We start from the raw sequence: 22,533 nt of genomic DNA, 5'->3' as shown, positions 1-22,533 counted from the left end.
AGTGCAAGATAGTTATCCAAAGAAAAAGATATGCGTCAGAGTCAGTGAGGGTCTCTGGTCTTGTTAATGGTGCAGTTGGAAGGGAAGTGATTATCAAAATCACCTTGATCCCATCACAGCGTCTTCAAACATCTTGTTTTGTCTGACCACCAAAACCCAAAGATATTCAGTTTACTATCTTAAAGAACTAAGAAAACCAGAATATATTCACAAATGAGACTCTAGAACCAGTGATTCTTTTTGTTACTCATGCCAGTGATTCAGACACACACCATAATGTAATGTCTGGTTTGATTCCAGCTTTGCTACATGTCATACCCCTCTCTGTGTTAAAATGTGAAATGAAAGGGTGGCCTGGTAGCTCAGTTGGTTGTTTTTCTTGTTTTATTCTCTTGCTGTCTTCTATGATTTAATCCAGTGTCATTCAGTTTGGGATAACTGTCCATTTCTTCTCCTGAAACTGACACATTTTTAACTCAAGCAGACACATTATCACATTTTTTTGCGCCACCTGAACCAAATCAATGTCTTTCGCCTCCATTCACATTTTCCCATTGCCTCGGTTTACATCCATGACACCTCTCTACTTCTCTGATTACACCACATGTACTCAAATGTAGCCCCTCCCCCAGGGTTGGCCAGGTACCCCCAGGGACAGATCTTTTTCACAGCAACACAGACTTGTCAGCAATCACCACTTTGGTCAAAATAAGCCTTTAATTCACAGAGTTAGATGTGAAAATATCAAGAGACAGAGATCAGACATCAGAGAAGCAGAAGGGGAAAACGGTGTGTGGAGACAGATTTTTACACATCTAACCCTGTGAATTAAAGGCTTATTTCAACCAAACCAGAGTTTATGATTGTTGGAACAGTGAAAAGATGAACCATGATGGCTTTACTGATTTTTATTTTGTTTCTGGTCAGTTTGAATGAAGTGTGTTTTAGCAGGATAAAATGACAGTTTCTGTAAGTGGAGTGTGGTGGCTTTAGCAAGAGGATAAATCGGTTATTTCTGGTTAAACAAAAAGGATCTTACCCTTAAACAAAAAGCCCTATCTCTATAGAGATCCTTTCCATAATATTGCCAGGCACATAGAATAAGAATCTGAGCCTCTCAGTGACAAAAAAAATAACTTTTAGTGGACATATAGTGACAGCAAACAGTTTGCCCAGAGGGATGCAGCTGCAGCATTCTCCCTTAATACTGGACCACAGACAAAAATGGCTGATCCCATTAATCACTTAGAAACAACAACATGGGAAAAATGGTCCAGGTTGAGTTACCCTTTAAATATGAATAAAGTAGTCTTTTTGGTTTTCATAAGAAGTCTAGTAGCTGCAGTTTGCATAAGTCATGGTATTTAATTGGTCTTTTTAGGAACAGCTGTGAAAAGACCATCATAGCAATAAACCCTGCTGGACCTAAAAGCATAAAGTCATGTTCTTAACATAAGGCCTCTATGTTTGGCTAATTTTTTGCTTTTGTAAAAAGGTAATTTAGTTATTGTTTCCAGTTTTTAAAACTCAGATAACAATCAAACACCAAGGTTTTAAACAGCAACCTTCTCTTTAAGTCCTTCTATACAGACGAGTGGTAATCTTAAGTTACTCCTCAGTGTTCTCAAATGAGATGATTTCAGCTTCATCCTTGTCAGCCAAAGAAAATATTAAGACATTCATTTGTTAATTTGTTAATCTCTCACTCGTGATGGAATTACCCTTGCTTGCCGCATTTTTTAACATTTCCTATTGGTTGGATGTTTTGCTTGAAGACTATAAAAACAAAGCCTATTCTTTCTGTATTCTTTGAGAAAACTTCCTTTAGGTTTATCTCCTATTTAATGCATGACTGATGATTTCATTGTGTGTTGAGTGCCTCATAGGCAAACTTCCACGACAATCATTAATTAATTAGCTAATTGATTAAAAACAACTTTTTCAATGACATTGCTGATAAATGGTGGATTGGATATGGGCCAGGAGTTGTTCATTCTGGAGGAATCAACATTATTCTTTTGGAGTAGAAGTTTCATAACAGTTGTTTTCAAGGACTTGAGGAATGTGCCAGACAGCAGCAATACATTTACAATTTTAAGCACATCTGCTGCTATGAGGAAAACAGATTTGAAAAAGTTGGCAGCAGAGTATCTAAGTAGCATGTGGAAGAGTTAAAATTCTGTAGTGTTTCTGCCTGCAGTTTTATTGTCTTTCAAACTAAATCCTGACATTTCAAATGCTGAGTTTTTTCATAATTGAAAGGATATATTCTGTTAGACTTCATCAACTTTATCCTTGAAAAAGACACAGACTTGTTGCACTTATGAACATAGAGAAGTTCAGGTGTCAACCATGTCAGCTGGTTAGTTAACTTCTCCACAGTTGCAAATAGCAAACAAGTTTTGTTAATATTTCTGCTGAGGATGTTAGAGAAAAAAACTGTCTAGCTTGGCATATTACATACTAAAATACTAAAAGCCTGGATTTCTTGGTGGTTTTGGACTGTTTTCTTTCAGTTTTACTTGAGCGATGTCATCCATAATATTTACCAATTTTGAATTGGAATTATTCAGCAAATCATCAACAGAGTCTGACAGCTGACTTGAGGTCTTTGAGTATCCTTGTCCTAGATGTGTTCTGAATGTTCTGTTCTGTGGGAACTTAGATACATCAAAGAACACACAGAAATGATCAGACAAGGCCAAGTCCTTGATGGCTGTAGACATACAGAGACCCTTTGTGATGACAAGTTCCAGGGTATGACCAACAGAGTGAGTCGGCCTCTGTACATGTTTTGGTCCAAAACTTTTGGGAAAGAGCACAGCTCTGCTGCACTGAGGAATTTATCACTTTGATTGATTACATTTACCATCAACAATGACTAGACTGGGGCGCTTGGATAGCTCAGTTGGTTGAGCGTGCACCCCATGTACAGAGGCTGTGAGTCCTCTGCAGCAGCCGTGGGTTTGACTCCGTTGCTGCGTGTCATTCTCCCACTCTCGCTCCCCATTTCCTGTCACATCTTCAGCTGTCCTGTCATACAAGGCATAAAATACCCCCAAAAAACAAAACAAAAAAAACAATGACTGGACTTCCACATGAAAAATGCTGAATTTTCCCTTCACTTAGAGCACATAGGTGTTCAAAAGATATAAAGTCACTAAAGCTGCAATGATTAATAAATTATAATTTTTTTTAAATCAGATTTCAACTTTTTAGATGTAGTTATTTTCTGGTTTCTTTACTTCTTTATGACAGAATATCTTTTGGTTGTGGAAATAACAAGATACTTGAGGGTGTCACCTTGAACTTTGGGAAACACAGATCATCTTTTTTTTTACCACTTTCTGACATTTTACGAACCAAACAACTAATTGACTTTGAGACTGAAAATAATGAACTAAACAACAATGAAAATAATCATTAGTTGCTGTCCTAAAAGTCACCAAATGAGAACAGTTAGCACTGAAAACATTCTCTGACAAATGAGGCTATCACAAAGAGCCCGATATTTTTCTCAGGAGTTGTGGGAGACTGGAATACATTCATCAGGTGGCCAGAAACACAACACATAAATGCTAATTACAGATGCACTAATTAACCAGCCACAGACCCAAACCAGATGATTTTCAGCATGACTAGCCATGACTGGTGACCGGCCGGTCAGCTGCACATATCCAATTCTTTACCAGTCAAATTTACACATGTACTAACAGCCAACACAGCAGTGGTCACAGCCACAATGATGCTGATCACAGCCACACACACTCAGACACAAGGTTACATAATTTTGGCGAAAGCGACAGATTCCAAGAACAGGATAAAGAGGAAACAGACAGTCAGCAAGGAGCAGCTGAGCAACGGTGTTGCCGAACAGCAGTAAACTTTCTAGCCCTTCATGCTAATGTTAGCCAGCAGCAGACTGCTGTTCACAGACTCACAGTTAAAATCTCATCTCCTGTTCTGGTTGAAGAATAAAAAACGATTGTGTTGATGCATCTCCTCAAACATTTTCTCATTTATCCAATTTAACTTCTGCTTCTGTTTTCCTCACTGCAAAACTTTACTACAGCAAACTGTTTGGCCGTGTCAGTCTCAGGCTTGTTTACATCTTCTTCCACCTGAAATCACATTTCCTGTAAGATCTCATGAGGTCATGCTTCTCTCTGGCACATAATCCTAATAGTAAAAAAAAAAAAAAAAAAAAAAAAAAAAGAAAAATCCTGGCTGTAACCTAGAGCACTTTTGGAGAAAATGCAAAAGTTATTGAATAGTCAGTGTTTTATAGTTACATTTACAAAAAGTTACAAAAATGTTTGTGTATTCTGTCAATTATAGTTCTTAGAAAAACTGAAAATCAGAATCGGCCAAAATTGCAGTCGGCGCAGTCACTGCTAACTCCTTGCGGTAGGAAAAAAAAACAATGAAGGCATTTGTTGATGCACAAATGTCTTACAATCAGTCAGATTTTTTTCTGCCATTAGAGGCCACTCGAGTTTTTAAAAACACTGCTATTCTTTATTTGTGACATATTCCCATTTTACAAACTGCACGTCTGTTTACTTCTTGTCAACTCTACAGTAAGGTCTCCCTTGCCTCTAACATTAGTGATCACCTGCAGGGCTTGACATTAGCACCCGCCCACCCGCTAAATGCTGGTAAATTTCAGCAGTGGTGGATAACACTGTCATTCTTACTTGCCACTTTGACAGGTAGCTCTGGTCTGGGCAATCAGGATATTTCTTAAATAAAGGCAACAACAGCCAGTCAGTCAGCTGTCTCTCTGCCTCTGCTCTGTCTGTCGGTGCCTGTCTGCAGGAGGGCCGGGCTGCTGAGCCCCTCCACACACACAGTAAACAGCAGCACAGCTTCAGAGCAGAGCTCACAGTGGAGGGAGTGAAACTGACTTTTGGGTATTATTTTACTGGAGTCATCAATAACAATGCTCATTACTGTGTAGTGTAACAAAAGGGAGACACTTGTTGAACAAGCAGATCACAAACTCGGCCACCAGGCTTGTCTTCCATGTTTGCAAAGTAACAAGTTTACATTCAGATGTTATTCAATATATTATTTTATCACAAAATATATTCTAAACCAAGCCATGTTTTGCACAGTTCAATGTTTATTTTATTCTATTTTTTTTTATCTTAAAGGGATATTTCACACTAAAATAAAAATGCTGTCATATATATACCAACCCTCAGACTGACTGAAAGTCATGTTAAGTTTTTTGGAGTTTCACAGGGAAACAGCATATCAGAATCTCTCAACAATGAAGGTGAACAGTGACCAGTTTTCAAACAGAAAAACAAACAAACAAAAAAACATACTGCTCGTCTTGTATAATCCAAGTCTCCTTAAGCCCCAACATGCCAAGTTTACTTGAAACATTTACACCATCTTTTCAGCCTAAAACTTTACTGTAGATCCTTAGCCTGGAGCCACATTCACCTGCACACGTCTGAACTGGCTGTGTGTGGTGTGATAGTGTGTGTGTGATAGTGTGTGTGTGTGTGTGTGTGTGTGTGTGTGTGTGTGTGTGTGTGTGTGTGTGTGTGTGTGTGTGTGCAAGTGAACAGCACATCAAGGTTTTGGGAGACTTGGATTACCCCAGACGAGCAATGTGGAAGCATTCTATGGGGTTTTTCTTTTCATTTGAAAACTGGTCACCATTCACTGGTCACCAAATTGTTTGGGTGAACTATCCCTTTAATAAACTATATTCTTACTTTAAAAAACTATATCTTAATAAAACTGGCAGCATTATCAAATTATACATCTTCATAATAAATGACTATTAAATCAATTAATACCTAGTTTCATTTATTTCAGCTTCTTAAATGTGAATATATTCTGGTCAGTGATATGAATATCATTGATTTGTGGACAAAACAAGACATCTGAGGACGTCACCTTGGGGTTCACACAAATCAACACTTTCTGACATTTTATGGAACAAACAACTAATTGATTAAAAGTGGAGAAATGATCATCAGATTGCTCAATAAAAGAAAAGTTACAGGACACTAACCACTCAACTACTCATCTGAAGAGCCAACATGAACCAGAGCTTGTTCTGCACCGCCATTATCAGCAAGAGCCTCGTGCTCAACATCATCCACCAATGACCACAGAGACTTGTTGTGAAGTTCTGTCTGACTGTTTAGGAACAGTCCGTAAAGTTGGTAAACAGTCCATGTAAGTCCACCTGCAGACCGCAGCCGCTGTCCCACAAGTCCCGGCGGGTGTCAGCTAGCTAGTTGAGTGTCTCGGCTAATTAATCCACAGACGAAGAAAAAGAAAAACACCACTGCCATGAGTGTGTAACTCTGTTTTCTTGGTTGTTAGTGTCTTCCCTTCCTCCTTGCTGTGGGTAATAAGCTGCTACAACGTGTTCACTCTCTGGGGTTCACAGCAGGTGGTGTCGCACATGGCACCACACTCATACCTGTCCCCCCAAAACAATGGCAGGTAGGAACTAATTATCTCTCTGACCCGGGGCGGGTGGGGGATTTAAATACTACACATGTTCATGTCTAATTAAAATAATATTTAAAGTGCTGTAAGTGATGATGAAATAATTATCATTTGTAACACTGCATATATAAGTAAACTTAATTCTGTCCATAATAATAATCATGGAATTATTCCTACTGAAATATATAATGTACACTTTAAACTGCATGACTTAATATGGTACACAAAATTAGCACAGAAACTTTATACAAATAACTCAAATATGTAATGAGTACGAGAAACAACAAAACAGTTTGTTACTTTTAGAAAGTTACCATCTGTTGAAAATAAAACATTTTAAAATCATTTTAAGAACTGTAATGGCATTATTAAATATTCTTATTACATGACTTTATTAAATACTCAATTCTGATTCATCAAATACAGCATTCTAAGGTCCATTATTACTGTATAACAGACCGTTGTTGTGAAGAACAGTTCATTGATATGGACACAGTTCTGACCATAGACTCTGGAGGAACAGGAAAACCATGGTTAAATCACTAAAATCATTTTAAAATCTAATTTAATTTTAGAATTTAATTTCTGTGTCAAATTATTGTTTTTTTTAACAAGCATGGCAATGTACAGAGAGCAGATCACTACTTCGATATAAAGCCATAAAACCATTTTAAAATCAATGTTTTGTGTCACACAAATGTGTGCCAGAGTTTTTTGCGTGTGGTTACCATGTAATAACTGGGATAATGTACATTGAGTAGGTCATTATTGTGAAATAAACCCCTTCACTTTGCATTACAGTTCTGAATCATCCTGTCAGCATTTATTTCACAATAATAACCTGCTCACTGTACATTATCCATAACTTTTATTAACTTTGGACTGAACTAGCCACAGTGGTTAATGAGAAAAAAGTTCATATCAAGCCGTGATCACCTGACAGTACTTTTCATCCTGAAGTTAGCTACTTTACTTTACAAGGTTACTTTTATATATATTGTATATAGCATTTGTGACCATTTTGATGGTCATCTCAGTGTCTTTGATAACTGCTAATGACATAAGCTAGTCAGTAGCACCAACATTAGCCTGATTTTTACAACTTATAACTAACATTATATCACTATGGTTCTTCTTTTTACACTTGATGCTTGCAGAGCTGCCAAAATTAACCCCCCTGGTTACCTTTTTTTGTATCCTAATTATGTAATTATGTTACATGTAATCCATTACTCCCCAAGCCTGCATATTATAACTTGAATTATTTGCATGAAACCTGATTCAAATGTCTTTTGGCCACATACATTTTTAAATTAAAATAAAGGAATGACATGAAAAACACATACATAAAATATTCAATAATAATTCACTGCTGTCAGCCAAATATGTGTCCAACTCCACTCATTTAAAACAACATATTGTAATGAATACAATCATATAAGCACCCATAAAGTTTTCAAGTTCGATGCATAAACTATCCATTTTAGAAAATTCCAGGTGTAGGCAGCTACAGTATTTAAATACCTATGGCATCCCACTAGTCAGAGATGGATTGATGGTGGGGGGGGGGGGGATTGGGGTTAATAGGTGCTTTGCTTACACAAGAGGGGTGGTCATTTATTTCCTCGTGTCTCATTGAAACAATGGTGTGCCAGTGGTAATCACTGCAGACTGCAGGGTGGCTGCCACGCTCAGCTTGTCTAATAGGATCTAGAGGAGCGGCGTTTGGGTGGCAGGCAGGCAGGCAGGCTGCCACTTATATAAGACAGAAGAAAAACACAGGCTTCTTCCACACTATCTGACTGCCTGTCTAACCCACATACACACTGACACATCATCTGACAGAGCCATTTACACACACAGACACAGCACGCTTACACTTTTTTAAGATGGAGCCTCCGTATTGTCATTGACAAGTGATCAAATCAGATTTGTGTATTTACACAGCAGAATAATTTCCTGTCATTTCTGATCTATTTTTATGGCAGAATACACAGTCTGACAGCTTTGGACACAGCAACAAGCCTGTTAAGTGTAGAGAAAACACGTCATCACATCGTCTGTTTCATCACACAGCTCTGATTAAAGCACATTGCTGACAGACATATGAGCTGTCTTAATACCTGTAGCCAATTCAATAAATGGTGTTTCACAACTGTAAATCCACACATCATCATGTTCCTGGAACTTTTTACATCAATGAATAACTCAAGTCTTCCTGTCTTTTATATTTCAATATAAGTAGTCTGATTAACATCACTAACCCTATGGGTTTACAACTCTGTCTCATAGAAATCATGTTGATAATAAGGTTGGCATTACACCGTCACTGCTAAATGGCCTTGGCACTGTACTCTGACCTTATAACATTTAACAACATCTTTATCACTAATCCAAATGATACCACTTTAGTTGAAATCCAGGGAATTACTCAAGACACTGTTACAAAATCATTTGACAGTGTAATAAAACTTAATAACATCTTTATGACAAGTCTAAAATGCACCACTTTACTCAAGGTCTAGGGAAATATTTATGACACACTCATAACAGTCTTATGACAGCCAGTGTCAAAATCAACATATGACAGTTTAATGTGATGTTAAAACAAAAAGCTAATCAGTGTCTTTTAGTCTGATAATGTCAAGTTGTCATAACAAAGACACCTCAAACACTGTCAACTTTGCATTAAAAATAATATAACTGAAAGAATGACACTTAATGACAGCAGCCACAAGACACCTTCATTACCATGACAAGTGTCATGACATGGTTATGGAAGTGTAAAAATGAAGTTTTACAATTACATTTATATAACTACTTTCAAACAGGAAAAATGTATCATGAGAAAGTGTAAATCTCTCTCCCTTCCCTGCTTTCAAAAATGGCTAAACGTCACGGTGTCCTGTCTATAAATTGAAGAAATTCAATATAGTATTTTGTCAAATATCCACCCGAAGTTTCTTAAGATCCCTTTATTGATCACATTAGGAGGGAGAGGTGTCATACTGGGACCTAATTACATTGGACTGCATTGTACTGTGCTGCATTGTGTTATATTGTGTTTTAATCCTTCAGGCTTTCATTTTTTCTGGCATTCCTTGACCTCACTCTGTCTTGGCAGTAGGGAGTAGAGTAGGACTCAATCCGCTTGTGGACATTTCAGTCATTGAACGGATTGACGTGTGCACCTTTTCTGTGAGCTGGCAGTTTGTTTGTTTTATTCGGTTCTGTTTTGTCATGTCTATCAGTCTATTTTTGTTCTATGTGTTGCAGAAAAAAAGAAAAATTTTCATTAATAAAATTAGAAAAAAACATGGAAAATGTTGAAGGAAATATAATGTTGCACACATGTTTTATCTACATGATAAGGATGTGTTGTTAGCTAAACTTAGGGGTGGGAATTGAAAAAATTTTATTGATATCAATGCCATTATTGACTCTTCTTATCAGTCAGATTCTTTATCCATCCAAAATGTCATTCTACACAGGTTTCAGTGTCAGTACAACTGGTTTATTATCTCTGAATTTGAACACAGAGTAGAAAAAAAAATCTCTCTGCCATGACTCTGTCTTGTTCCAAGTTTCCAGCAGTGGAGATGCACAAGTTTGACATCATTGTTGTGCAACGTGCGACTGTCAGAAAAACATGCCGGCATTGATAAAAAGAAGTGATAAGCCCCGAAGCGTACAATCGCAATGAATCAGATAATTTAGAACTGCTTCTCGACTCCCTAATTAACATATCTGGCAATCACAAAATGTTGATACTGAATTTAACAGTAACATGTTCACTGACAACACATTTCATGTTTTGGCAGGATAATGTCAGACCTGGAAAAGGGAAAGACAAAGCCACAAAACAAGATGAGCAGCAGCTGCACATGAAGAGAGGAGGAAGTTAAAATTTATGGTCCCAACCACAACTCTGTACTGAGCTGTGTGCTGATAGATCCATGGAGCTCTCCATGGTGCTGAAGCAGCAGACTTGCCTTCAGATTTGCAATCTGCAACTTTTTCTGTCCCACCCTTCTGTCAGTTTTGTCCTGGATCTACAATATTCTCTAAACTATTGTAGCTACAGGCAAAATTGTATGAGTTGTACATGACGATATTAACTAGTCATAGCTAATAAAACACACCAGGTCCATCATCTCAGTTAAAAATTAACAAATCGCCTACTGCTCACTGCTACATGCTTCTGTTCCACCAGAAAGACCCAACCATAAAGAAAAAAGCCCAAACAAATGCTGCAATGTGTGAAGATAGCATTATTACTTTGGTCTCCTGGTGGTAGTATCAAAAAGCAGCCTGTTCTCACTAGCAACACATTAAATATGGCAGCTTGGTGAGTGACCCCATGCTTCATATTATGAAGCTTCACTTTAGAAAGCAGCCCTCTGGTATTACATTTTGATGTTCCAGTGAAGGTGAGAAAGTCCATGTATGGAGGAGGTGGGGTGGATAGATGAGTCAAACAAACACTTTCACCCCCAGGAGGACAGGATTCATGTCCTGTGTGAAACTAAGAGTCAGTGTTGATTTCTTTTTCATTTATGTGATGTGTTACTGTATATATATGACCTTCTTTAACAAAGTTGCCTATTTTAATACAAACCATGATCTCCTTGTAAACCAGGTAGTTTTGTTGCCTAAACCAAGAAGCTTTTGTGCCTTTATTTTGAAAGTCCCCCACACTACAACTGACGTTGCAAAAGTCTTATTGCTAACCAGGAAGTGCAATGACAACAAAGAGCGCCGCTGGGAGTTAAATTATTAACTTATTATCATAAATAGAGTATTTTATTTCTAACGTACTAATGAAACTAAAGGTTTCATTTTATTTTCCAGTTTTTGGCAACAAGAAAAAAAAAACATCCAGAGGGCCTCTATTGTCCAACATCTCCCTCTATTTACATAATATGGTTTAGTCCTGCCCCCAAACCAGGCGCACATGTGTTTGATAGCAGTGAATTGTGAGCGAGGAGCATGGTTTGATTTAGCAGTGAAAATGAATCAGTTTTGTCCATGGTGAAATAGGCTGCTATCATTAGTTACTTAATATTTTCACATTTCACTCCTCTTTTAGCTGACATTTAATGAGTGCAGGCGAACTTTTAGCAGACTCTTCATGGTAAATCAGTTGTCCCTGCTTGCTCCTGGTGCCAGATCCCACAGATGCACATTCAGCTTCAGGCTCAGCAGCCCAGTCTCCCCATCCCCCCAACTGAACCTGCCCTCCCCCCGCTGAAGAGGGTGAGCAGCACTGTGTTAAATCACAGGTCATTCCAGGGTGATGTCTTTTCTTAATATAATGATAAAAAATATTAAATCCTTTTCACCGACAAGAATTCAAACAGTTATTTCCACATAATGATTATTATAATATAAATATGGTAATTTACTTGACATCTACTAATGGTGATATACAATCTCATTTTAAGTTATTAATTGTTGTAAAGATACTTTTCTTCCATTCAAGAATTTTATCATTAAAATTACATTTAGACTGTAAAAGGTGGCCTTTTGCACATTTCTTATAGAGGGTATCAGACCAGTCTTACATCAAATAATGAATTTCACTGTATGCAGAAAATTTCATGCATCATGTCTGCACAGTGGTATATTTTCACAGCTCACTGTCAGTAAATATTGTACAGTCAGTATCAGATTGCAAGAGAGTTCCAAGACGGCCGAGTTCTGTAAAGCTTTGAATGGGTCGATTGGGTTCTGAAGGTTTGGTTCCAGTTATAGCACAGAGTTGGCATGGCTTTCTGTGGTGAACGTGATACCTTTTCATGGGGCCCAAAATCTCTGATGGTGTTCCTGATGACAAACTTTCTGTGGCCCAAAAAGACTTTTCCTCATAAGCTTACATTGTGAAAGAAGCAGAAATGGTAGATAAGTTATTTTTAACATCTAAACACCTGCAAAATGACTCATTTCACCATCAGAATTGGATCCATTTGGTCCAATGACATTTTGAAAGTTTGCGCAATTAAATCACTTTATCCCCCTTCAACCTAGCGGAGGGCTAAACTGGAAGTTACCTGACTTTGGTGGATGGCAGAATACACTCAGGTTAGTTGTCCCACTGCAGCTAAGTCAGCTACAACTCTTACAAAAAGTGGACTGACAGGCCACAGGATTTCTGACATTAAAAAGATTTTATTTTTTTTGTCATAAAAGAGAAATTCTATTCCTTATCCTGAAGTTAGAAAAAAAAGTTTGAAATTGTAATATCGCTGAACACCAGTGGAGGATTTCCTCTACATGTCTTTAGTTGTAATGCTCAGTGATGGGTCTCCTCGTCTTCTCGTGTCCCGATGTGACATCAAACCGCCGTCATGTAGTTAAAGCAGATGTGAGCGGTCAGCTGCAGCTGCCTGCCTGTCTTCACATTAATATACTTGTTCTGTGCGGGAGCATGTATCTCCCCAGCTCTCCCCTGATTCTCATTTCCACTCTTCACTTGTGTCTTATCCATCTGAACAGAAGCCGCTGTCAAGCATCCTAACCTGAATGGAGAAAGCAATCCACCTCATTACCACCTGCAGTGGCTTTGAGCTAAAAACACGACATCTGGGCTGTTTGAGGATGAAACCCTTAATGGAAAAAAAGAGACGGGAGAGAATAGATCAACTGGGACGTCGAGTGCGCGGAGACAGACTGATTTCTGTTTCTTCCGGCAAATCCTCCTCCTATTACAAAACAAGCTGACTTCCTTCAAGATCTAAAAAAGTAAGTGAGACACAGACCAGGAGAGCCTCATTTTAGATATAAAGTCACACAGTCACCTCCAGATAACCTCCCCTGCTAATACACTGACATTCATGCAATAATGAGACTGTGACTACCTGAAAAATCATCCAAATGTCAAGTATGTGTCAAAACACACCAGGCACGTCCTCTCAGACAGGATGATGAAAGGAGCTGAGTCGGGAGGATGGTGAGTTCAGGGTTCGGCTTGTTGGGTGAGGCAGCGGTTGTTCAGATGAGAAGAAATAACAAGATGATCACAACGCAACAGAACTACAACAGAGTCAGAATCTACATCAAGATTGTTCCTGTCAGCAGAGATGTTTGTTTCATGTAACAGGCTCAACTGGTGCCGCATGTCATCTTCAATCATCTTCAGTGCCATTACAGAACTCTATGTCTACTTACAGTCACAGGAAAATCATTTTCATGTCTTCAGCATGCTCACAGTCTGTGAGGAAAATCCATTTCTCATCATTTGCTGGACAGGATGTTTGAGTAGAGGCTAACATTTGATCAGGAATCCAATTGGACCCCTGAGATAAGAGGGCCATTTGCATCATGGAGGCAAATAAGAGTCACTAAAGGGATAGTTTGAATTATTTGATGTGGAGTTTATGGGGCACCTACAGGAGATGTCAGTCGAGAAGCAAATACAAGTACCAGTGAGGAAGCTAAGCAATGCTCAGCAGCAAAATCAATACCAGTTTAAGTGTACAGTATATTTAGAATATTTTCACAGCTTTACTTTGCTGTCAGACAGACTTTTCCAATGGAAGACTAACCTGTTATCAGCCAAATATCACTCTCTCCAAACCAACCAAACTCCATTGGGGAAATCAGTCATTTTAGCTTGCAGAACACAGTTGCTGGTCTACTGCTGGTACCTTCTGATCTGTGTTACAGTGTGACCTCTGTCTTTTAAAAGTTTAGTTGAGATTCACCAAAGTCACTCAATAACCCAAACAAACAATTGATTGAGGCGGCAGCAGTGTTGTCTGAGGTAAAATTACTGATTTTGCCAATAGAGTTTGGTTGAGTGAAAGAGAGCAATATTTGGCTTATATATTGTTGGTTGCCTGTAGCAAAAGGCTCTCTGACAGCAAGGTAAAGTGCTGAAAATATTCTAAATATAATATACAGAATTACTGGAAAGAAATATATAAGGCAATACAAACATCTTTACCACTCATCTATCATTAGATTTAAAAATCATACATTAGGATATATTTCCCTGGAGGTAAAAGGTATAGAGAGATATTTAATGGGTGTGCTGCTGGGAAAAAAACTTTGACCGAAAGACGTATGATGCAGGATAAATAACCTGATAGATGTGACAACAGAGATTTATAAGATGGAAAGTGATGGACATCTTCACATGATACAAGGAAAAATGGGTGCAATGGGTCAAACCTCTGAGACCAGGGGGTGTCTCTACAGCTCAGTTGGTGGCACATGTGCCCCATATACTGAGGCTGTTGGTTCTCTGCAGTGGTCGCTGGTTCAGTTCCTGCTTGCGGCCGATGTGCTGCATGTCACCCCCCCCACACCCCCCCTCCCTTTCCTGTCATATCTTCAGCTGTCACTATTCAAATAAAGGAAGAAAAAAAAAATCTAGACCAGATTTTATTAAGACTATGAATTGAAGGAACATTCGTCATTTATTGTATTTCTGTTAAGTTTGTACATACCTCACTGTAACATTTATGTAATGATGTGAAGCCTGCTACAAGCACTTTCATTTATATATTCAATATTTATTTTTTTTCATTTATTGTTTCCTCTTTGGATGTATATAGTGAAGTTTTTTGTTTATTCCTTGAAATTGAAAGGAAACAGGTCTCTGACTATGACTCAAACCAAATAAATAAGGCTGAGAGACTATATATTTGGTACAAGATCCTCTCTTATGGTCTTTTTTCTATTATGGACTTTGAAAGGGTACCATACAGTATATATAAAGCATGTATACAAATATGTATTATGTATATATACATTTTCTCTCTTTTCTTAGTACCTGCACACCCATTTGTATTACTGTACTTGAAATAATAACTGAAATATGGCACATACTTAATTGATATTGATATTTAGGTGTCTAAAAAAATAGGTTTTCCTGCTGACCCTGTCCACAGCAGTACATTGTTTACCTTCCTACACCAGTAACTCCTGCTGCTTCTTTAAACTGGAGGTGTACTGACTGCCATCTACTGTAGGTAACACACTGACTGTACATCATACAACCACACTTCAAAAAATACAATCCCTTGAATATTCTGAGCTTGTGAAATGATGTTCACAAATAATTTCACAGCTTGCTCCATGTGGAAAAAACACAACAAATCTCACAAATTCAAGTTTGTGAATGTGAAATATTTTGTGCATGTGTGAAAAAGTTTTGTAGCTGTACAAATATTTTGTGTGATTAGGATTTGTGCAAGAATAACTGTGAGGTTTCACAAAGTGAGAGACAGACACACAAAATTGATTCTGTTTCTATGCCTGAGCTGACTAGCCATTTTATATCTACCAAACTACACCCACAAACTGTATCACAATGAAGAAAGAAGCGTGCATCTACTGATACAGCATGTTATCAAACAATTTAACATTTGCACATACATTAGCATTAAATATTCTTCATTTAGCTCTATTTTGGTCTCCACCAAGTCCTTCCAACAAGATCTGCTCAGTGCTGCACTGTGTTGTTTGCTGCTATGGTTTTTCACCAACAGTTTCACATTACACAGTCATTTGATTCATTGTAATATCAAAATCTTGATTAAAAGCTACTGATATATATCAGTAGCCTACAGAGAGTCAATACAGAAGCATCTCATGCCTTGATGACTGTCATATTTAGACATATCCAGGTTTTGAAACAGAGGATTTGTAATAATCAGCATTTATTCCTTCATTCAGATAAGATTATCTGCAACGGGGTGCAAACATATGCTAACAATGAAAAGCTCAGCTCAGACGCTACCAACAGCATTAAAGGAGAAATCTGTAATATATTTAATGTAATAACTCCTAGAATGACTATGATATGTCATCAGAGGTCAAGAAAACATGCTAAGTTGAAATACTTGCTACTCTGACATCAATGCTGCAGCTGCAGTGTCCTCTTTATTCCAGGCCAGAATAACTATTTTAGTTTGCCTATTTCCCAAATTAGAGTTCAAATTTGTGTTGTTTGTTGTTTGCAGAATGAGTAAGCGTCTAGTTATGAGTCAGAAGAAATCATTAATTATCTTGTAGAAGGCAGAGATGTTTAAAACTGTTAAATTGAGCAAAATGTTAATGGAGTTTGGCAGCAGTGAGACAGGCAGCCACTGAACTCAGAGTCCAGAGTGTGTTTTTTCAGAGCAGTGGGCTTTTGTTTTCAGGAGAACAAGCTTAACTTTATATTCACAGACAACTGACAGTTATAAACAGCTGATCAACTCACACTGGAGGATTCAGCATTTGTTATTGTCAGTTTACAGTTATGCATCCTGTGGAGCTCCTGCAGCCTGCCTGAGCTTCTTCAAGAATGGGGAGTAGGGGGTGGAAGAAAATAACTCGCTTCTACCATTATTTGTAAGATAGGATTTCAACCTATTTAATATATAGTCTATGGCTCTGACTTCCTGTTTGGACTGCTGTACTCATTTTTGCATGTGCAATCGCTACATATTGCTCCTTTAATGACGGCTCATGAAGCTAGCAAGTCAGTGAGCCAACATGCACAGTAGCAAGAAACAGAGAACTGACCAAACTGAAGGGAATGCACCCAATTTCATTTTTTTTTTTTTTTAGCTAAAGTTGCACAGCTGAAGGTTTCTTCAGGTGTAGAGTCATCCTTTAAAAACCCAGACTCCTGCTCTGACTCCTCTCTGTGTACCTGCTGTATTCACAGCTGACGTCCGGTTGGTCTGCAGTGAGGATCCTCCTGGACCCCACTGAGCCAACCTCATTCTGTCAGTGTCAGGGAAGTGAAAGAGCCCCTCTCTAACCCCTCTGGACTGGTGGGGTCCGGGGACACTGAGGAGCAGGAATAGCTTGTCATAATCAGCAGCTTCAGGCTTTCTTAGCATGTAGACATGACCCAGGACATGGACAGGGGACGTATTCCATTATTTTTGTTCTGCCAGTACTCTGTGCCAGGTGGACTGCAGGAGGCCCTGCTGGTGGCACCACTGACACTCTTTGTATTTCAAACTTAAAATAGTTTTTTGCCTCGTGGGGGCATAAGAAAAAAATGTAGAGCCTCAACGACTAATCGATTATCAACCGATTATTAAATTAATCGCCAACTATTTTGATAATAGATTGATCTTGTAAGTTTTTAAAGAAATAAAAGTCAAAGTTCTCTGATTTCAGCTTCTTAAATGTGAATATTTTCTGGTTCCTTTCCTCCTCTCTGACAGTAAAATGAATACTTGTGCTTAGGGAAACATTGGTCGATATTTTTCACAATTTATGGCATTTTGTTGACCAAACAATTAATTGATTAATTGAGAAAAAATAATCAACGATTTTAATCAACACTGAAAATTATCATTAATTTCAGCCCGACAGTAACGCAAGTAAAACATAACATTAAAGGTGCAATAATTTATTTTTTGGCACCTGATAATTCTGTATTAGTTTGTCACTATTAATGATATATTCTACTTTAAGTGACCATTTGACCTACTGCAAGTGTAAAAAATAATGTTAAGCGCAACTTTAAAGCTGCTGCACACTGGGTTTGCACTGAAATCCCAGTTCACAAATGTGTGTGTAGTTTGTGGTGTTTGAACAAGGATAGTCCACAGCAAATCTGAACAAAGTACACACTTCTTCATTGCTTTCATGTATGTTTTTTACAGACTCACATTGATGATAAATGCAAGCAAAAGAAAGTATTTGGTTTATCAAATCAGGTGACATGAGACCATCACTGTTTTTATTTCTTTACAGGGATAAATCTGGGTTGTATATGAGCTAAAATAAGACTCTTTCCTCGTCCTTTTGTTGTTGTAAATGTGTAACAGATGGGTTAAAGGACCAGTGTGTAGGATTTAGTGGCATCAAGCAGTGAGGTTGTAGAATGCAACCAACTGAATACTGCTCCCTTCACCCTCCCCTTCCGACAAATAGTCCCCGAAACTGAACAAATATGGCAGTTCAATATAGTGACCTCTGGTGGTTCAAACATGTCTGGACATGTCCAATGAAGCTACTAGACAGAGTGTCCATGCTTCAGGTGGTTTTCAGGTCATAATGAGAGACAGCACAGCAGACACACAGAGAAAACTGATCATTCTTGACCTACTTTTATAAACTAATTATATATATATTTTTTATTACAAATATATTCAGTTTTATTCATGTTAGCCAGTGTTTGGCCTCTAAAGGGACAGTTCAGCCCAAAATCAAAAGTACACATTTCCCCCCCTGGCCTGTAGTGCTGTTTATCCCTCTAGATTGTTTTGGTGTGAGTTGCAGAATTTTGGAGACATTGTCCATAGAGATGTCTGTGTCCTCTAGAATACATAGGACGAAAGGGCACTTGGCTTGTGGTGCTCAAAGAACCAATCTGAAAAATGCAAAACCAGTGTCTCCTTCGAAAAATCACAACCCGGTTACTCTAAATAATTCACAGACCTTGTGAGCAGTTTCATGTAGGAACTACTTTCTTTCTGAAGTAGAATCTACCAGAACTACTTTAGACTTTGCCGGAATGATTTTCTTTTCTACTAGAAAGAAAGTAGTTCTTACATGAAACTCCTCACAACAAGGTCTGTGGATTATCTTGAGTAACTGAGTAACTTTTTTTTGGTTCTTTGAGCACCACAAACTGAGTGACATTTAGTTCCATTATACTGAAGAGAAGGCAGACATCTCTACAGCTGATCTCTCCAAGATTCTGCAACTCACACCAAAACTATCCAGATCAGTGGTTCCCAGCCTTTTTTCTTCAGAGCCCCCCCTACTTGTTTCTAAGAAAAGCTGAGCCCCCCAGCCCAAAGACAGGCACACATACATGCAGTAAAAGAATAAATGATTTGTTTCAAAGCTGTCCAAAATATGTTTCGATTCTTAGAACCTTTACTTTTGGTAAATGTCTCTGTTCTAATATCAGCTGAACATTTTGTCTTTTATACACACTCATTCTTACCAAAATAACAACAATGATTTATTATTCAGAGCTTGAGAGCTCGCAGAGTTGAGGTCTACAAAGTAGCCGACTATTTTTAATTGAGAAAATGAAATGCATCTAATAAATAAATAAATAAATAAATAAATATATAAATAAATAGTTTTGTATACAGGCTTTTGTACAAATTGCAGCATTCATACAGATGTTGGAAATCATTGGAAACACTTGAATTTTAATGTTTTCAAGGTTTGAAAAGTGTTTAGATTTTGGATAAAGTGCTTGACACTGAAATCACATTACTGTCATAATAAGTTAGATATTAGAAATGATATTTTTTTTTTTTAAAAAGTCAAATATTTGCTGAGCCAGCTTGTACAGGAAGTTAACGATTAATCATTAATTGATTAATTGCCAAATAAGAATTTACCTGATTAAACATGTATTAATTGATGATTAATCAATAGTCTAAAAATGGCATTAGTGGCACATCATTAGACATTGTTTTTTTCTGGTGGAGCCAATCATTAAATAAGGAAATTTGAATTAATTTTGAAATAAGAAAAAAAGAGAAAAAAGAAAAAAAACGAGAAAGAATGTGTGTTTTATAACTCATTAATTAATAATGATTGATCAAGTAATCAATTGTTAGCATTTTCAACTATCAGTCGATGAAAATTTACAAAATTGTCAACTCTAATAGGAGGCCAAGTCTACGTACAGACAGGTGACACATTTTGAAACATGAAACTTTGATGTTATTTCCTTTAATCCATCACCTGATTTAATGTGAGGAAGAGGAGAAATATCACTTTGTATATAAATATGTCATTTAGCAGCTGGAAAGTGCTGGAAAAGCTTGAAAATGCTTGAAAAGTGCTTGAATTTGACTTTGGGAAAGGTGTATGAACCCTGAAATTGTGATTGTAGTGGACATGTGCAATTCTGATTTTGAGGAGGTCAGAACAGACAAAGTCTTGGGGACCCCCTGTGATTTCTGGTGCCCACCTAAGGGGGGCCTGGACCCCAGGTTGGGAACCAGTGATCTAGACAGATAAACAGCATTACATTACACATTCCAGAGGGGGAAATATGTATTTTTGATTTTGGGGTGAACTGTCTCTTTAAGTAGGATTATAATAGGTCTGTGTTTTGACTTTATATCAGGGAATCAGCCAACGCCTCAGTATGGAGACATTCATACAGGACAACCTGCTGTCTGTCTGTCTCTCTGTCTGTCTCTCTGTCTCTCTGTCTGTCTGTCTGCCATCACCTCACAGCATCTTCACCTTTTCTTTCTTTTATGTCATTTTACTTCCTTTATCTCCATTACACATGTCCTTGAAACACACTAACTTTAGTCACACTTTTTTTTAATTTTCCAACACAATTACTTTTATTCAATCTGCATATTTAATTTTTTCCTTATTCCATATTCATTATTTGAATCTTTTAAAACATCATTAACAAACTGTCCTTGTACTTCCGCTCTTCCTCCTGAGCTGTGCAGTTTGTTTGTAGCAGAGCTGTTGTACAGTGTCCATGTGCTAATATTAGACTGCTTATAAAATTAAATTATAGTAGCCTATTGTTATCTGATTCCCTTCTCTTTCTCTTCAGGCCTGATTAAAAGAAGCATTCTTCAGAGCAGAATGAGATTCAGTGTTCAGCCCTCTCTCTGTCTTCTCTTTATTGTCAGTTGGCACATTTAATATCCACGCATTCATGTGATCTCAGAGTTGCGCTCTCCGGAGCTCTCCAAGGCACTCAGAATAAATCCTGCTACTGTTGGTTGCTGCACCCCCACGCACTTCTACACCCACAGCACATGCAAATTCCTCCTCAGGAAAAAAGAAAAAGAGTTGCTCCATGCACGTTAAAGCCGCACAATACTGATGAAAAAGCGTGAGGAAAAGTGTGAGGATGGCACCAAACTGCGCACAAGATATTCAGAGACCCTTAAAATAAACCGTGGCGACAAGATTCACTTTAATACCAAGCATGTAAAAATGTGTGAATGTGTGAAGGCAAACAGATGAATGACAGGTGAGTGCTGGAGGAAACACGTTTGCGGGGCTCACCTGCAGGAGACGGTGATCTCTATCTTTGTCGCAGGTACGGTGGAGTTGAGAGGGTCGAATTCCCCGATTGTCGCCATGGCTGAAGGTTTTTTAATCACTTCTTCTCTATCCTGAAGTTGTCACTCAGATCTCAGCTGTGATTCTCCCGCGGCTGTGGTGCTGAAGCTGCTTCCATCCACCCGAGACACACACACACACAGAGTGGACCGGCCGGCTCCGGCAGGACTTACAGGAGACAGGAGTTGGTGCTGCTGACGGTGGCTGGAGCGCAGTTGAGGGCAGTTGGGAGGCATACCTGAGGAGGAGGAGGAGGAAGAGGAGGAGGAGGAGGAGGAGGCTTCATTCATGGAGGGAGAGAGTGAGAGAGAGAGAGAGGAGCTCCTCACTTCTCTCCATCCATCGCCAGGTGGAGGCAGAGACCTCCACAAGTTCTGGTGCTGCGCCTGAGCGCAACTTGTGCTGTTTGTATGGAGGGTGATTAGTGCCACGGAGGCGCTGGGTTTATAAAAACGTTCTCAGATAAGTACCTGAACTTAGTCTTAGGATCATTTCTGTCCATGGGTTTAAGTTTAATTCATAAAAATATTGAGCATAAAAAAACTTTGCTTAAGGAGGTTCTGAAAATGATTTTAAACTTAAGTACATGTGATCTATAAATCACACATTAATTTAGTGGTGGCGTCAGTGATTTCCTTTTATATGATGCAGCACTGATGAAGGATTTGTCAGGAACATCGTAAAAAAGAAAGTTGAGAAAACAAAACAATTTTAAGGCAGCTGTCCTTGCCAGTGTTATTTTTTTTTTTATTTTTTTTAGCTTCATATCAAACTCAAACTCTTATGTTTGAAATAAACTTCAGAAAAAGGTTTTTCCAACTTATAATCTTTTGTTGACATAATCAACAGATCACAAATACATGTTCAGTGAACTCATTAAAGTGAAAGTGAATGATGTTAATAAGGTAATATTTTCAGTTGAAACATTTCATTTTCAAGGACCTTAATGTTGATAAATCAGGGGAATGTTTTTAAGAACAGAATTTTTGGGTTTCTAAAACTCAAAGATTCAAGTTTATTTAAAGAAGA

At 38.1% G+C, this 22,533-nt stretch overlaps 1 protein-coding gene across 1 annotated transcript in view; it reads right to left on the bottom strand.

The window, feature by feature from the left end:
* LOC146331061 (copine-9-like) overlaps positions 1–21,704 on the bottom strand; it is a 295,949-nt gene extending 274,245 nt beyond the window's left edge. Inside the window, exon 1 of the mRNA XM_084726649.1 lies at positions 21,448–21,704. Within this exon, the coding sequence (XP_084582775.1) occupies positions 21,448–21,524 (77 nt within the window). The 5' untranslated portion in view covers positions 21,525–21,704. The remainder of the gene's footprint in view (positions 1–21,447) is intronic.
* Between the last annotated feature and the right edge of the window lie 829 nt (positions 21,705–22,533).

This window comes from Lutjanus erythropterus, chromosome 2 (assembly GCF_056507025.1).
Source record: "Lutjanus erythropterus isolate fLutEry1 chromosome 2, fLutEry1.hap2, whole genome shotgun sequence".
Classification (NCBI taxonomy): Eukaryota; Metazoa; Chordata; class Actinopteri; order Lutjaniformes; family Lutjanidae; genus Lutjanus; species Lutjanus erythropterus.
The sequence above is the reverse complement of the archived record's forward strand: the minus strand, read 5'-3'. Positions and strand labels throughout refer to the sequence as shown.